The sequence below is a fragment of the Candoia aspera genome, chromosome 1 (assembly GCF_035149785.1).
Source record: "Candoia aspera isolate rCanAsp1 chromosome 1, rCanAsp1.hap2, whole genome shotgun sequence".
In the NCBI taxonomy this organism is placed as follows: Eukaryota; Metazoa; Chordata; class Lepidosauria; order Squamata; family Boidae; genus Candoia; species Candoia aspera.
Window position 1 is genome coordinate 111,719,613 of NC_086153.1, and position 17,897 is coordinate 111,737,509.

The window sequence follows — 17,897 nt, forward strand, 5'->3', positions numbered from 1 at the left end:
AATTTAAGATCTTGCCGTGCACATACAGCACACTAAACTACCACAGTAGAATTCACTCATCCTAGGATGATATCCATTGTTTTCCATTTCATGTATTTCCCCCCCTCTCTTTCATCAAGCTAACTCATGTTAAACAAAGCCATTAGAAGAAAAAAATAGCATATATGCTAAATGTAGTTGGCTTTCAATATCCAACTAAGCTAAAACCAATCAAACCATATTAGTATGGCTTGGTATGATGTGAGCCAGATTAATGATTATCTGATATAGCTGGGTAAAAATATTTGTCACCTGCCCATGCTCTCTATTAGAGGCTCAAATGAGCTAAATAATTTTGCAGTCTCCTGAGATGAATTTTTAAGGAAGCCATCATATATCCCCCTTGGTCAATCTACAAAAGTATTTTAGCATATATGCTAAATGTACCTAACTTTCCATATCCAACTAATCTAAAACCAATCAAACCATGATATGTGATATGCTACTCCTGCACTACACATTTTTTCCAGGGTAAGGGGCTGTTGAATCAGATGCTACAGCTGCATATCCAACCAAAGGGCTGGCCAGGACCAGAACTAAATTTGATTTCCTCTAACTCACATTTAATTACATTTAACCTTAATTAATTTACTTAATGTGATTGCTCTTTAGTCATGTAGTTAATAATTCTCTCTTTTGGCCCCATTAACAGTTATAGTTTGGTGACAACTTTGGAAAAGTCTCTGGGGGCCACCTTCAAAGCCTTTGAGGAGCCACATATAGTCTAAGGACCTCCGGTTTTGTTCCTCAGGGGTAATAGCAGTTTTAGTGGCCTGCACTGGGGGGTGGGGAGAGATAAAGGTTTGAATAACTGCATGTGGCAGGCTCCATTTCTGGGTTGAAATATTAGAATGGCACCTTTTGTGGCAGCAGAATATAATCAACCCTTTTTTTGTTTTTCCAAATTAAGCAAGCAGGCAAAAATAAACCATTGCATCTTGCCTGCCTGCCAGCAACTTTTTTTATAGGTTTGTGCCACACAATGAAAAATATTCTACTGTTGGAGAGTTTTAAGGTTTTTTTCCTGCAACAGTGCTATTACATAAACTTATTTTCCTGGGAATTTTAGCCCGATCATATACAGACTTAGATTCCTAACAGCAGAGTGCACTCTACTACCAGAAAAACAAATTGACAACAGACTCTTTCTGGTCCTTGTATATTTGGTTCAATTTCTTTCAAACAAGGGTTCTGTTACTGAAAGTGGCTATACTGGATGCATGGGCTACATACTGCTGTGATAGACATGCTGTTGATTTGTAAGACTGAACTCCCCTGTTCTTGTTAGATGGATTTCTGACTACTGAGCAGGGTTAAAATAATGCAGGGGAAGGGATGGGCCTCCTTGAAGCGCTCCTGAGTTATGTAGCACACCCGCAATTGCAGCAGAGGATTTCATCTTGCTGGGCGAGGAACCCCTTTCCCTCGAGGGAACAGGCACATTTGCTGCACTTGAAGCAGTCACTGTGCCATTGGCGATCTTCAAATGAGATGAACTTGCCTCCTCCAAGAGCTAGAAAGAGAAAGCAAGAGATGAGATGCTGGGATTGTATGGAGCTTTCAGCAGATTAAAAGGCGTTTTGCTTACGCTCTAATAAGCAGAGTTCTTCCTTTTCTGCTGAAAAATCTCACACAGTTCAAAAGCTGAGAGAAGCCATTTATAGTTGAGATAAATTACTAGTGTAGGTTGTTCATTTGTTTCTTTGTTTTGGTCTTCTGGCTGGAAAAGGTATGATCCAACACTGAATTACTACGTTCTCATATGCCTGGTTAGTTCATTTTTCTCTTGAGAGATACAGATTCTGAAAAAGGAATGAGTGCTACACCGGGAGAGTGATTTTTAGGCATTTGGCCGCATACTCCCCACATTCACAGGCAAAAGCCTGCTAGTTGTCTCAACACCGTCTCCTCCCATGCACTGACACGATGAACATCTGAAACTGGTTAACTGGAGCATGTAAGGGGTAATGCAAGTAACAAAATTCAGCACGCTGACAATGGTGAACAGATTTCGTGTGTGGTTACTGGTGATGATTCTGCATGTGCCATGCTAAGTGGGACTGTGATCCTACACAAGTATCTCAGTGAGAAAAGTGCAAATAGGAAATGCAATTATGAATATCAAAAAGCAGGATTTTGTCAGCCTGGAGATCCATTCACCTCTGTTCTCTTAGTAATCAGAGATTTCCACTGAAGTCTATTCTTGACCAGCAAGTTTATGGTAAGAGTTGTTCTAGCATGGATACATATTACAATTCAGGTGGTAAATACCCAATTTTGGATTATTTTTTTAGTACAGCATTTAGTTTAGAAATCCTTTTACAAATGAAGGGAATGGGGAGGCATAAAGTACATAAATGCATTCATACTCATTATCTTATTTTGCCAAAACATGGGAACTCCTACAGTCCCAAAGATGAAAATGTGTATATGTGGGGGTGGGAATATTTGTTTAATCTCTGCATTTTCTGAGTGTTCACATACTGGACCATGGATGTAGAAAGTTTGAGAGCACCTGCATTAGCACTTTAACTTAGCAATAAAACAGGACTCCCTCATCCTTTTGGTCAAGGCGTGTATCTGACTTTCTATCACACTCATCAATTCCTTCCTAACCATTTCAGTGATCTAAACTGTTTTTTTTTTCAAAGAAGGATTTGATTTTTGCACATATATGATTGAAGGATACAATAGACTTATACACTCCATAAACAATGACAAAGTGCTGATCAATATGTATTTTAAACCTAGACACAGATTCTGTGGAACCATCAATACATATATATGTACTTTTTAATGTTTTCTTTCAATGAAATGTTTTGGTGGTTTGGAACTGTTTATTTATATTTTATACTCTTATATAAGCTATTAGAAGGAAACTTCTGAATTGAAAGATTCCTCCTCTCAGTTTTAATAGTTAATAGTTACCAATCATGAATGTGTTTGGTAAAATAGGTTATGCATCTAGAGCATATGAGCTAGTTTTGGTTAGGTAGAAAGGCACATTTATATAACACCATAATACAGCCATAACCAGTAGCCTGAAATTAGCTTTCAAGCTGTATTGGAAATGCCACCCATATATATATATATATATGTATATTCATGTGAGAAGGAAGAGGTTAGCTGTCATAGTTGATTAACTTTCCCATTCCTTTTTTATTGGAAGGATTAGTAATTAACTGTCAATGTTATACCTCAGTACTGGGGCAAGAGGTCATTCAATTTATTTTTAAGATATCCTGCTAATAGTCTTAAAATCATGGACACAGCAATGGTTACACACATGGCTCTTCAATATCCCACCTTCTTTATAGCTGCCCTAGAACAACTCTCACTCCCTAAAGACCCTCCTTTACATGAGATTCATTTATGACATTTTCGTCATTTGGATTCATGAAAATGGATCTCTCATCAAATCCTATCATGGCTTTAATTTTCACCCCACCATCAACCTCAGCCTAGACGTATCTACAAAACAAGCACGCTTCCTTGATGTTACGATATGTTAGACCTATATGGTTAGACCAGATCAGGAAACCAACTCCATAGGAAGACTAAACTATACTTTATTGAAATAGGCTATAATAACAGAGTCTTGCAGGTCTGTCTGTGTCTTCTCTTCCCCCCACTCTTATCCCCCATGATGTTGGGGATGAGGGCTAGTCTGAGACTCTTTGTAATTCTCTCCTGCCTCTCTGGACTGAACATGTATTTCTTCCACACCTGTTTTCCTGACATCCTCTAGATTCATTCTCCAAGGTTGTCTCCCTGCCTCCCTACACCATAAAACTACACAATGGACACATAAATACTGCATTATACAGGAAATCTACAGATTGCCATGCATGTCTACATGTTTCCAGCTTCCACCCAGAATGCACCATCAAATCTATCACCTATAACCTGTGGATTCTATGCTACAACCACATTTGTTCTGACCCACATAACAGAGATGATCAACTGATTGAATTAAACCAGGCATTCAGGATAGTAAACTACCCACCCAACAAGATCACTTCCTAGAGGAAACAACATGAGCATCTGCCCATGCTTCCAAGATTTAGAGTATCAAAAATAGTGTCATGATCGCCGTTGCGATGTTTGTGACATCGTAACGGCTCGCATGACAAAGCGCGGATGCGTGTCATGACTGGAGAGGTGCGGGCGATAAACCGGACAAAGAAGGTAATGGGTTTGGGAGATCTATTGAACAACAAGGTCTCATTGCCCGGTAATCGACCATTGACACCATTGTCAAAGAAATGATCAGGGCGAGGTTCGGAGGGGCGCGTCCGGGCTTTCGAGGAATATCGAGGTCTAATTGCCCGGTACTGGACCATTACCTCGCAGGAAGATAAACAGGGCGATGCCTGGGGCGAATGGGGCTGGACGACCTCTCACCTATCAAGTCTTGATGGCCTGTCACTCCATGGAACTCGTGAGGCACACCCGGGGAGTGTGGGGGTGGAGCGCTGTTTGGCGCGAGACTATTTAATTCAACTTTTGGCGCGCTTCCCTCACTCTCAGCTTTTTACTGGTGTGCATTCTATTCTAAATAAAAGCCAGAGCTTAAACTTGATTTAGAGTCTGAGTCTTTTATTTGGTCTTAGGCATTCCTTACATAAAGCTGAGTGTGTTTTAAGAACGAACCTTGCTAACCTCTACCAGGAAAAAAAAATTTGCGAGAGAAGCAACTAGCAATGACTGAACCGGGGACGATCCTGGAGTCGGCGCTTCAGAGCGGAGACGCGAAGGACTCAACGTGAGTGGGGGAGGTGACCAGACAGCTTCTGGAATCGGTGCTCCTGAGATGGGACATGAGCCCCCTCCCTACCCACACCACACCCCAGTTTGGAGCCTGGAGCCCCAGCCCGGAGTGGAGGGCCACGATGGAAGAGGGAGTCATGAGTCAACAACACTTCAGGTGGGACGGCGTAGCGGACCCCCGGCCAGGGACATCCCACACCACTTGGAGACTCCAATACCCCCAGACGCCCGAGAGGGAATTCGCAGGACTGCCGATTGGGCAACAACTGGCAGCACCGAGGATGGACGATCCCGTCACACTGGACAGGATCAGGGCTCTGGAGTCCAAGGTGCAATCATTAGAACACATGCTGCGATCCATGTCAACTGTGGTGAGTGAGCTCACGAAGAGTGCTGCTGCGCAGGGTGCAGGGGGGGGGTCTCGGCATCCCACCCACCCTATCGCTGGCCCCGAGAGGAAGGGGCCAGGCGCGGGACTTTTTCCCAGGGCCCCGTGGTTTTATTCTGGTGGGGGTTACCCCTACTCACTCACAGGTTGGGGTTTCTCCAGTTGGTGGGATTGCTAAAGACTTTCCAGTAAAATTTGATGGTGACCCCACGAACCTGTCATTCTTTTAACTAACGCAACAAACTACATCCAGCTATACGGACATTGTTTTGCATCGGAAGGGGCTAAAATCTCGGCTATTGCCACAAAACTTAAGGGCAGAGCCACGGACTGGTACGTACAAATGTCAGAGTCTGGAGCACCAGCCCTGGCTACCTTCCACACCTTCCTGACTGCCTTGAAGTGGTACTTTGAAGACCCCCTGGCGAAGGAGAGGGCTAAAGGCGCTCTGAAAGAACTTAATCAGGGGCATAAATCGGTCACAGATTATGCCCTAGATTTAAGGTCTTGGCAGGGAAGGTCCCTGAATGGTCGGAGGCCACCCTGATCGATATGTTTAAGGATGGCCTCAATCGAGAGGTGTTGCAATGGGCGCTGTACAGAGATGATCCAGACTCACTGCATGACTGGACCTGTCTTGCCGGGAAGGCTGAACATGCCCAGCACACCTTCATGCTGGCGGCTAAGAGAGACAAGCTTCCTTCCAGCGGGAAAGGGCCAGTGCCACAGTTGGGCCCGACATGGGACGCTGAAAGACAACGTTGCTTTGCCCGTGGGCAATGCATCAAGTGCAGTAAGGCAGGTCACCATGCGGCAGAATGCCACAAGGCTAGGATGGCGGATCGCCCACCTAGACCGACGCAGAAGGCTCCACAGAAACCACCCAACCCTCCCCGACAGCTGACAGGGGCACTAGCGACCCCAGACGAAGAAGAGGACATCTACCTTGTGGGGGATGGGTTGGCCGCCCCAGAGCAGCTGGCAGAAAACGCCTTCCACCTGTCCTAAACAGCGCCACTGGGCAGGTGGTGGAGAATGGGCGCGATACCACCAGGGTGAGTGCGGACTGTCCCATCCTGGCTGTAAAAATTGAGCTGAGCTACTGCTCCAAGACCATCGAAGTCGGGGCTTTGGTGGACTCCAGGTGTTCCAGATGCCTGATCCACCCCAACCTAGTCACTGCGCTAAATTTACCCTGTTTCCCTCTCCCGAAGCCACTGATCTTCCAGCAACTCAATGGTTCCACGGCGGGGACGGGGGGGGGGGGGCAGCAACCCAGGGTACAGGGAATGTTACCCTACAAATAGGCACGCACAGGGAAACCATAGAATTCGTGGTCACCCTGGTGGGCAAGCCTATAGTGGTTCTGGGAATCCCCTGGCTAACTCGCCACAATCCCTACATTAACTGGAGGACCCATACGATAACGTTTAAGGATGGGTTCTACCAGGCACCTGCTAAGGGGAAATCCCTCACTTTGACTGTAGGGAGGGCTGAGATTGTCGACCCTCAAGTTCACGCTTCCCCCATGGAGGGGCTGCCGGAACAATACGCAGACGTTGCTGACGTCTTCGGGGAGGAGGAGGCGGACCAGTTACCCCCCCCATTGCAAGATGGACTGTGCCATTGAACTGCTCCTTCATGTCCCATTGCCTAAGCCAAAAATTTACCCAACGACACAAAAGGAATTGGTGGCATTGTGGGACTTCCTTGATAAAAACCTCGCTCGGGGCTTCATCAAACTGGCAAACTCGCCGGTTGGAGCACCCATTCTGTTCCGCGAGAAGAAGGACGGTACCCTAAGACTGTGTACAGACTATCGTGGGTTAAATTCAGCCTCCTTGGCAAACAAGTACCCCCTCCCCCTCGTGAAAGACATGTTGGCACACTTGTCGACTGGAAAGGTTTTTTCCAAACTGGACCTCTGCGAGGCATATTACCGCATTCGCATCAGGGAGGGGGACGAATGGAAAACAGCTTTTAACTGTCCCTTGGGCTCCTTCCAGTATAAGGTACTACCTTTTGGTCTTGCAGGGGCCCCGGGGGTTTTCATTAATGAGGTTCTGCATGACCATTTGTTTAAAGGAGTACTGGTTTATCTGGATGTCCTGATATACTCCAAAACTGAGAGAGAACACGAAAGATTGGTAAGACAGGTTCTCACCAAGCTCCGGCATGCTAAACTTTATGCTAAGCTTTCCAAGTGCAAATTCCATAAGTCCCACCTGGATTACTTAGGCTACAGGATTTCAGATAAGGGCATCGAAATAGATCCTGCAAAGGTTCAGGCTGTTTTGAGCTGGGAGCGCCTGCGCACCCGGCGCCAGCTCCAAAGTTTCCTAGGATTCGCAAATTTCTACAGATCCTTCGCAAAAGTGTTCGCGGAGATTGCCCTGCCCTTGACTGATTTGTTGCGGACCAAAGGCGTCGGGGAGACGCGCAAGGTAAAAAACCCAGGGGCCGTGCTCAATTGGACTCCCGCCTGTCAGGCTGCTTTTGACTGGTTGAAAGCTCTCTTTACAGCGGAGCCAATTTTATCCCATCCCAACCCCAAACGGCCTTTTGTTGTTCAGGCTGATGCCTCTGATTTTTCAATTGGGGCTATCCTATTACAAAAGGATTCTGCCGGACTCTTGAAGCCCTGTGCCTATCTCTCCCAGAAATTTTCCGAGATGGAAAGGCGCTGGCACGTCTGGGAAAAAGAGGCATTTGCAGTAAAAGCGGCACTGGAGGCTTGGTGTCACCTTTTAGAAGGGGCAACTTGCCCTTTTGAGGTCTGGACAGACCACTGCAACCGCACGCCCAGGCACCTCAGCCCTAAGCAGATTCACTGGGCTCAATTTTTCAGCCGTTTTAACTTTCAGCTGAAGTTTATTCTGGGGAAGAAGAATTTTTTGGCAGATGCACTTTCCCGACTGCCCCAGGACGTGGAGCCTGTCTCCGACATCGTGGGAACTGTGCTTTCTGAGTCTCAATTGGGTTTGGCCACTGTCACCTGGAGCCGCGCTCGGGAACAGCTTCCCCCCCCCCCTGCAAACGACTCCAGCGCAGCCCACTCTGGGCCGCAGGCAACCACAGATGCCGGGTGGGTTGTGTGCAGATTTTGCCCTCGCATTAAAGTCTGATCCCTGGCTCCTTGCTAACCCTGACAAGGTTTCCATGGAACAAGACCTCGCCTGGGTGGAGGGTTGTTTATACGTCCCTGACTCGCAACGATCAACTATCCTCAGCCGGTCTCATGACAGCAAACAGGCTGGTCATTTCGGGTTCCTCAAATCCCTCCACTTGACCCGACGCCAATTTTGGTGGCCCTCACTGAGGAAGGATGTCAAAACGTATGTGGCATCCTGCCCTGTTTGCGCAATGTCTAAGCGACCGTCCGGTAAACCCCAGGGGCTGCTGCAGCCCATGGCTAACCCTTCACACCCTTGGGATGAAATCTCTATGGATTTCATCGTGGATTTACTGCCCAGTCAAAAGAAAACAGTCATTTGGGTAGTCAAAGACTAGTTTTCCAAACAAGCTCATTTTGTCCCCTGTGCCTCTATCCCATCGGCGCAACAGCTGGCGAAGCTCTTTTTGGTGCACGTGTACCGCCTTCATGGCTGCCCCTCTTGCTTGGTGACCAATAGGGACATACAATTTACCTCATGGTTTTGGCGGGCTTTTTTGAAATTAATTGGCACCGAGCAAGCATTGTCAACCTCCTGGCATCCCCAGACTGACGGATCTACTGAGATCCTCAATGCCACCCTTGAACAATTCCTCCGCTCCTACATCATCTACCACCAGGACGACTGGGTGGATTTGCTTCCTTTCGCGGAGGTTGCATACAATAACGCTGTGCATCAAAGCACGGGACAAACCCACTTCGGGGTGGTGTTGGGTCGGGACTTCATCCCCATTCCTGAGCTCCCACAGCCCCCGTCTCCAGTAGTGGCAGCCTGTGATTGGGGTTCCAAACTCACAGACTCCTGGCCCGTCATTAAGGATGGTCTCAATGAGGCTCAGACCTCATACAAACTTCAGGCTGACAAGCACAGGTGCCAACAGCCGCCTTTTCAAGTAGGAGATCTGGTTTATCTCTCCACTAAATTTATCAACTCACCTCAGCCTTCCAAGAAACTGGCCCCCAAATTTATTGGCCCCTTTCAGGTTACACAAATTGTGAACCCGGTCACGGTGCGTTTGGATCTACCTCATAATTTGAAGCGGCTGCACCCTGTGTTCCACTGCAGCTTACTCAAGCCAGCCAGTGACCCCTCCTGGTGGCATCCACACCCCCCCCCACCCGTCATGATCAACAGACAGCAGCACTTCAAAGTCAAGGAGGTTCTCGACTCCCGCAAGCTTCGTGGCTCTCTCCAATACTTAGTGCGCTGGAAACACTTTCCCCACCCTGAGTGGGTCGCTGCCCATGACATTCAGGCCTCCGAGCTAGTCCGCAACCTCCATGTTGCATATCCCTCCAAGCCCTCAGCTTGTTTTCCTTCAGGTGGGCGGTATGTCATGATCGCCGTTGCGATGTTTGTGACATTGTAATGGCTCGCATGACAAAGTGTGGATGCGTGTCAATGACTGGAGAGGTGCGGGCGATAAACCGGACAAAGAAGGTAATGGGTTTGGGAGATATATTGAACAACAAGGTCTCATCGCCCGGTAATCGACCATTGACACCATTGTCAAAGAAATGATCAGGGTGAGGTTCGGAGGGGTGCGTCCGGGCTTTCGAGGAATATCGAGGTCTAATCGCCCGGTACTGGACCATTACCTCGCAGGAAGATAAACAGGGCGATGCCCGGGGCGAATGGGGCTGGACGACCTCTCACCTATCAAGTCTTGATGGCCTGTCACTCCATGGAACTCGTGGGGCACATCCGGGGAGTGTGGGGGTGGAGCGCTGTTTGGTGTGAGACTATTTAATTCAACTTTTGGCGCGCTTCCCTCACTCAGCTTTTTACTGGCGTGCATTCTATTCTAAGGTGGGACGCGGTGGTGCTGCGGGTTAAACCGCTGAGCTGCCGATTGGAAGGTCGGCGGTTCGAAACCGCGCGGCGGGGTGAGCTCCCATTGCTAGTCCCAGCTCCTGCTCACCTAGCAGTTTGAAAACATGCAAATGTGAGTAGATTAATAGGTACCGCTTCGGCGGGAAGGTAATGGCGTTCCGTGTCGTCATGCTGGCCACATGACCACGGAAGTGTCTACAGACAACGCCGGCTCTAACGGCTTAGAAACGGAGATGAGCACCGCCCCCTAGAGTCGGACACGACTGGACTTTATGTCAAGGGAAACCTTTACCTTTACCTATTCTATTCTAAATAAAAGCCAGAGCTTAAACTTGATTTAGAGTCTGAGTCTTTTATTTGGTGTTAGGCATTCCTTAGAAGTAGCCTCAGTATTTTCATCCATGAAGTATAATATCCCTCAGGTACCTCACCCCTCCACGTGGCCACAAAAATGTAATAACCATTTATTGCCACTGTGTTATCCCAAACCTGTTGCCTGAAGTTGTTGCCTCATTCTTCCTGCTGGTAGGGTTACCCTGCTCAGAGGCCTAGACTTGTAATCTTTTCTTTTGCAATTACAATTTTCCAGTACTGAAGCACAGTTTTGTTATGTGAAGTTAAGATGATCCCTGTCAGATGTGCTTCTGGCTTTCCTTATGTCTGGACAAGCAGGAAAAAAGTGGTTTTGGCTTAGCTACTTGAATATCATGAAAATTTAGTATCTATTTTTGTTACTGGAGCTTCCCTGTACCAAATTCAAGGAAGGGTCCCTCTACCATTTTGCTTTGACTCATATGCTGGGCAAAAATTGTGGAGAAGGCCAAAATTTAACTATACAATATAGCATTGGAAAAGTCAACAAAAATGATCAAGGCATTGGAACCACTCCCCTACAAGGAAAAATTATAACATTTGAGCACATTTGGTTTAGGAAAAACTGTGACCCAGATGCTGAGGTGCATTAGATGATACGAAGTACAAGTGTTATTCAAAATAGACTAAAGGAAGAATTTCTTCAGACAATATATACTTGGTTATGTGTCAGGTTGGTATTGAAACTTAGTGACCACTTAGATAGACCTTCATTACATACTTAAACAGTGGAACTTGCTTTCACAGAACACGGTGGCAATCATTTTAGGCACTTTAAAAGGAGACTAAATCAATTCCTGCCTACTAATAATGATGGCCATCTCCAAGAAGAGAGGCAGCACACCTCTGTATACAACTTGCCAGGAAACCACAACTGTAGAGGCTCTTCCCTTTAAAACAAGAGCCCTCATGCCATGATTTTCTGGTGGCATCAGACTGGCCACAAAAAGAGGCTGTTGGACAAGGCACAGCCCCCCATTGATAAAAGCAGCAACATTTTTCCTTTCTTCCTCAATCCTGGCCTTCCTCCAGCATGTAATTCAATGGAATTTGTCCATCCCTTTTCACTCCAGATCCATTTGGTGGAAATTAAACCTATACTGTTGTGGTATCAGATACAATGGAAAGATTAAGGTTGTGTCACCACATATTTCAGCTCACTTTCTATCTAGCCTGAATATCATTGTCTTATTCATGACAGAAAATTGTGGCAATGCTATCTGATTATATATACTTCCATGATGTAAGGAAGACAAATGCGTACAACTTGTCCTAGGACTGTCTAAACTGAAGTTGCTTATAGGTAACAAGATTGTGAACCATCACCTGTAATGGGTTCAGTGCAGGCAACACACTTCCTTGAAAAATGTCTTTTGAAGCACTCCAGGCAGTAAGGATGTTCATCTTTGGAAACGAATTGATGTCCTGAAAGCTGCTTCTTACATCCAGTGCATAGAAAGCATTCCTTATGCCATGGCTGGTCATGGTAAGTCACACCACCATTGGTGATCACCTAATACATGAGAAAATATCATTAGTGCCAAATGATGATTTGGCACATAGTTGTACCAAAATTACAGTTAACAATAATTACTGCTGCTTGATTAAATTTCAGAAGGAGGTAAATGGAACATCAAGGGAAGCACTACAAGTAGTCCTCATTTAGCGACTGCCTTGTTTAACCCTAACCATTTACAGTTACGGTGGTGATAAAAAAGTAACTTTGCAACCAGTTGTCGCATTTATGGCCTTTGCAGGTTTGTAAAGCAAAGGAAAGCTGAAGTAAGATCATAAGCACAGTTGTGGTTTCACTTAGTGACCAATTCGCTTAACAACCAAGTTGCTGGTCCCAATTGTAGTCGCTAAGCAAGGACTACCTGTATCACAGTCTCTAAAAAACTAAGCAGTTTTGTAATTAATATCTCCTTCTTTCCTTCTCTTTAGGGCAGTGGTGAGGAAGCAATAACACTCCAGCTGTTGGTAAATTATAGCAGCTCCAACCAGCATAGGCTATTGTGAGACAGGCTGGCAGCAGTTTATCAAGATCAGGGGAGTCTAAGGTTCCCCTTTGCTGTTTTAGGGAGCTGGATACTTTATCCTCAGGAATATCCTATGTCCTTTACATCACTGTTCGTAGATTTTATATGCTAAAGCCCATGCTACTTTAGTTTGCATTTAATTATTTGAAAACATCTGGTATGCATCTGAAGAGGCATGAGTACCCAACATACAAACCGAGGTAATATAGTAATTTGGAATTTACCATATTATAAACCAACAATCTCTTTTAGTTATATGTTATGCATGTGGCACAGATGCAACTAAGTCTGGTAATTTGATCCACACCACTCTTGCTAAAAATAATTACGAGGAAGCCTTGATTGACCAAAGCAATGATGGATGGCCCAGGACAGTAACTATGGGCTATTTCTTGCTCCTTTCCTGCACTTTGCATAATATTGCCTTCCCCTAAAAGGGAAGAGTGTGATAGGTATGTCTACATCTACTGTATATTGTCTGTCTATAGCTATACCTTGTCAAAATGCTCCCTCTCTTCACCCAACAATCATCAGATGTTATGAAATTGGTCTCTGAAATTTACTCAGATGATATGCTGTTTCTTGGGAGTGTGCAGGGCTTTTAAGACAGGTGCTTCTGTGCCATGCCTTCATGAGGTGTTCTGGTGAACTTTCCCATCCTGTGCTTTCTTCCATTAAGGAAAGTATGGAATGGCTAAGACAGAGCTACAGTTGCAGGGGCCCAGCTGGGTTGTCTCCAAACACAACTGTCACCCTGGGGCTGATGGTGAGATCTGGTTGGAGGCCTTTTACCCAACCTGATGGCTTAAATTAGACCTGGGAGCTGGCGATTCCCTCTTCCTGCCCTAGTGAGCACTGCCTTTTTGTAGACGAGAGGTTTTATCTGTCCCAACAGTACCAAACCAAAGCCTCTACAAGAGACTTCCCATAAAAAATAAACAGAGATGGTTCTGGGACTGCTTCCATTGAAAGAAAAAGCACATGGAGAATGTAGAAATTTGATGGCTGCTTTCTCAACTATGCTTACATAAATGGTGGGTGGATATTTAGAATACCATCTTCTGCATTACTATTGGAGATCAGACAGCCCAGGTGGTGTTATGGTTAAGGTGCTGGACTGGCAGAGGGAGACCCACATTCAAGTCTACCCTCAGCCACAGAAACCCACTAGGTGTTGGCCCAGTTTCTCTTTCTCAGTCCAACCTACAGTACCTCACAGGGTTGCTGTTCTAGAGAAAATAGGAGGAGGAACTACTATATATGGAATGGCCACTATGCACTTCCTAGGCAAAGCATTTGAGCAGGCGATAGCTAATCAATTACAAGCTCTCTTGGAGGAAACTGATTTTTTAAGATCCATTTCAGTCCAGATTCAGGCCTGGCTATGGCACAGAAACTGCCTTGATTACCCTGTGTGATGACCTGTGCCAGGAAGATGGGGAGTGTGACCCTGTTGGTTATCCTGGACTTCTCAGCAGCTTTCAGTACCATCAACCACAGTATGCTCCTGGGCAGGTTGTCAATGTTGGGATATGGGGGCACTGAATTACAGTGGCTCCACTCCTATTCGGTCATTTCCAGAAGGTGGTGCTGGGGGATTACTCATCTGCCTCATGGCAGTTGAGGTATGAAGTCCCTCAGGGCTCCATTTTATCCTTTATGATTTTAAGCATCTACATGAAACAACTGGGAGAGGTCATCTGGGTAATGTGGGCTGAAGTATTATCGATACGTGGATGAGACCCAGCTCCACTTCTCCTTTTCCTGAAACACAAGTGAGGCAGTTGGGATTCTGAACCAGTGCTTGGGCAGGTTGGAGAATTGGATGAGGACCAATAAACTGAGACACAGTCCAGAGAGGATAGAGATACTGCTGTGGGTGGTGCATTTGTTCAGTTGCATGATACCCTGCCTGTCCTGGAGAGATCAGCACTTGCCCTAAAGGAGCAGGTTTGTAATCTGGAGGTGCTCCTACTTCCCTCATCATTAGAGACCCAGGTGGTCTTGATGGTGTGGAGTGCCTTTTGTCAGCTTCAGCTGATTTACTAACTGTGACCTTACCTGGACAGAGACAGCCTTGCAACAGTTATTCACACTCTTGTAACTTCCCATTTGGATTATCCCAAAGTGCACATGGTGTTGCCGTTGAAAAGGTCCAGAAACTTCAATTAGCTCAAAACAGAGTGGCTAGACTACTCACTGGGACCGGCCAATATGTACATGTTATGTCAGTTCTTCCTCTTTTACACTGGCTGCCGGTTCATTTCTGGACCCAGTTCAAGTGCTGGTTTTGACCTAGATGGCTTAGGACCAGGTTGTCTGACAGGGAGCCTTCTCCCAGATGTACCTATGTACTTGGACCTTAAGATCTTCTAATGAGGCTCTCTTCCAGGTCCCCCCACCAAAGGAGGTGAGGTGGACCTCTAACAAGGGGAGGAGCTTTTTTGGTGGTGGCACCACATTTATGGAATTCCTTCCCCAGAAAGGCTTGCGTGGCACCCACATTAATATCACTTAGGCACCAGGTGAAGAACTTCCTATTTTCCAGGCCTTTTAATTAGTAAAATTAATGTAGTTTAATTTGTATCATTTTAGACTTTGAATGATTGTGTTGCTGCCTTCCCGTTTGTATGGTGTTTTCATTCTGTATTTAATTTGATTTTATTGCATATGCTTTTATTCAAATCGTATATTTTAATTTCTTTTATTGTAAACTGCCTATCGAAAAACATTTAATAAATAGACATAAGTTTTAAAAATGTGTGCTTCCTTGAGCTCCAAACAGAAGGTAGGATATATATCTAACAAATGAATAAAGTCTCACTGTGTTCCTAGAGAGCAAATCTGGTTTTTTAAATAAGAGCCTGAAAGGCCACTGTACTAACTCACATCTTCGCTGCTCCCTGCTCTTATTTTTATTTGCCATACTACCTTTTTGCAGGAGTAGCAACACTGTGCAAATTGCTTCTCATAACAGGGCACACAGTAATTGTCATCATCCTTGATAATCAAAGGTTTTGTTCCTAGTGGTTGGCGGCAGTACCGGCAGACAAAGCAAGCTTCGTGCCAACAATTGCCTTTAAATTCCATTTTACGAGAACCTGTAAATTGAATTGCAATTCCAGTTACTTTCCTGGCAAACAGTTCTTATTTTATCACAATGCACTGAAACAAAGATGCCAAGGTACTCTTTCTTAACCAGTTGAGCACAGCAGCAAAAGGGCACAAGCTTGTCAATGAATATTTTCTGTCAATATTTCTTTTGCACTATAAAGATTTTCACAAGCTAATCAAAGGGTATACAGATAACATATTGGAATGAACATTAATGTGTTAATAAAAAGCAAAATAATGGTATGAATGAGTGTCCCTACAGTTTATGATGTTTGATTCAACACGTTTCTTCTAACCTTCTTTTAAGTTCCTTCAGATCTCAAACTTCTAAATTGTGGGCTTTTCCTGGTTGGAGAAGGCTGGAAGCTGCTTTCTGCAACTGGCCACTCTTTGCACTACAGTTCCTCTGGTTTCCAAGGCACCACTACTTTTTGTTTTTTTGTGCCTTTGAGTCCCTGCAGTTTTCTTGGCAAGGTTTTTTCAGAAGTGGTTTGCTACTGCCTCCTTCCTAGAACTGAGAGAGAGGGACTGGCTGGCTTCATGCCTAAGGCGGGACTAGAACTCACGGTCTCCTGGTTTCTAGCCTGGTGCCTTAACCACTACGCCACACTGGTTTCGAAGGCACCACTATGTTGGAACTTTTTTGCAATCTTCATAATTGCAATTGTGTGGACACATGATTAAATTATTGATTAGATTTACATGCTGCCAACTCAGATAGACCCATGGCAGCTTACAACAAATCCACAGCAAAAAACGAAAACAAAAGCAAAAACACAATAAAGACAATTGGAATGTCCATGGTAGGAACCAAAACACAATTAAAACTTGCACATTAATTATAATTTAAACAGTCCACAGGATCGACCATATTTACACTGTGACCTAAGCTCCATGCTTAGGTCATTAGTACTTAATGACATAACAACAGGATAAATAAATGGTATTTTAAATATCCTATATTTTATCATCTGAATATATACCAGGGCTAGAAATTTTTTTTGCAACTTCAGGCTGTACTTTTTCCTAAGGGGCACAGGAATTGAAACAATAAGGTAGTAAGATCTCTGCTGAGGGGGAAAGTAATAAAACATTCATTGTGACATGACGACACAAATCCCTGCTTTAGGTACTGCATCAAGTTTAAGAGTCACTGTTTAATGTATGTTTTGTCTCTTGCCTCCCCACTCCTTCCGCAGATATGCATGGGGAGGCTGTAGCACAGCACACACAAGAGGGGGCTGCCTCAATGTTGTGTGTGGCTTGCCCTCATCCTGTTTCTAGTGTGGACACATGCCTCAGAACTTCATTTGTCAGAGAACGGGGAAAGTGTGCTTTGTTTTGAAGACATAAGAGAACTACCCATCCACCTCTGCTGCTGCTTTAAGTGTAAAGAGGATTGGTTACTCGCACTTTGTAAGCTGTTGCTGAGAATTACCCTTCCTCTTGTCCTCTACAGCAATTACAGGTGCTTTGTCCACCCTTCTCTTGAAGTCAAGGGAGAAATAGGGAAAGTGTTGCAATATAGGTTCTGTTGTTTTGGAATGACTTCCTTAGAATCACTTCAAACTACTAATACTGGCAATATTTAGGATGGATACACACACACACACACACACAGAGAGAGAGAGAGAGAGAGAGAGAGAGAGAGCACATATCAAAACCATAGCCATCTAGATGCTGAACATACAAGCCCAGGGAAACTAGGAGAGTGAGTGAGGAATAGCTTTAGAAGAATGAGTTGGGAAGTGCATTGTATGTTACACACACACAAGTATGGATAATTATGTGCTCTCAATTTCCACTCTCTAAATAAAGCAATATAACAAATGCCAGCAAAAAATTCACAGACATCAGTTAAATGGAACTTTCCAGTATCATTACGTCAAGGAATTGAGAAGCATTGTTTGAAATTGCTATGCAAGGGAGACCCCGCAAAGCAGAGGAAGACAAATAATTAGAAAAGTTTTCTTATATATGCAATAATTTGAATATAAGCAAAGCATGGTGAAAACGTGTTCCTAATCAGTGAGTGAATTAAGTATCTTTTTTTAGACACCAGCATTGCAAACTGAGTCACTACGGAATGACTTCATTTTAGCTTCAGTTCCGTGTTTTACCTGTACCGATACACATTTTCATGAGCTTATTCTTCATTTTATTCATTTA

General features: G+C 44.9%; 1 protein-coding gene across 2 annotated transcripts in view; it reads right to left on the bottom strand.

Annotated features, from left to right (window-relative positions):
- Positions 1–1,182: 1,182 nt before the first annotated feature.
- FHL5 (four and a half LIM domains 5) overlaps positions 1,183–17,897 on the bottom strand; it is a 35,476-nt gene continuing 18,761 nt past the window's right edge. For both annotated transcript variants that reach the window (XM_063311974.1, XM_063311964.1), the window contains exons 4-6: positions 15,546–15,715; positions 11,902–12,088; positions 1,183–1,552 (exon numbers count right to left, since the gene is read on the bottom strand). In XM_063311974.1, the coding sequence (XP_063168044.1) occupies positions 1,401–1,552; positions 11,902–12,088; positions 15,546–15,715 (509 nt within the window). In that variant the 3' untranslated portion in view covers positions 1,183–1,400. The remainder of the gene's footprint in view (positions 1,553–11,901; positions 12,089–15,545; positions 15,716–17,897) is intronic.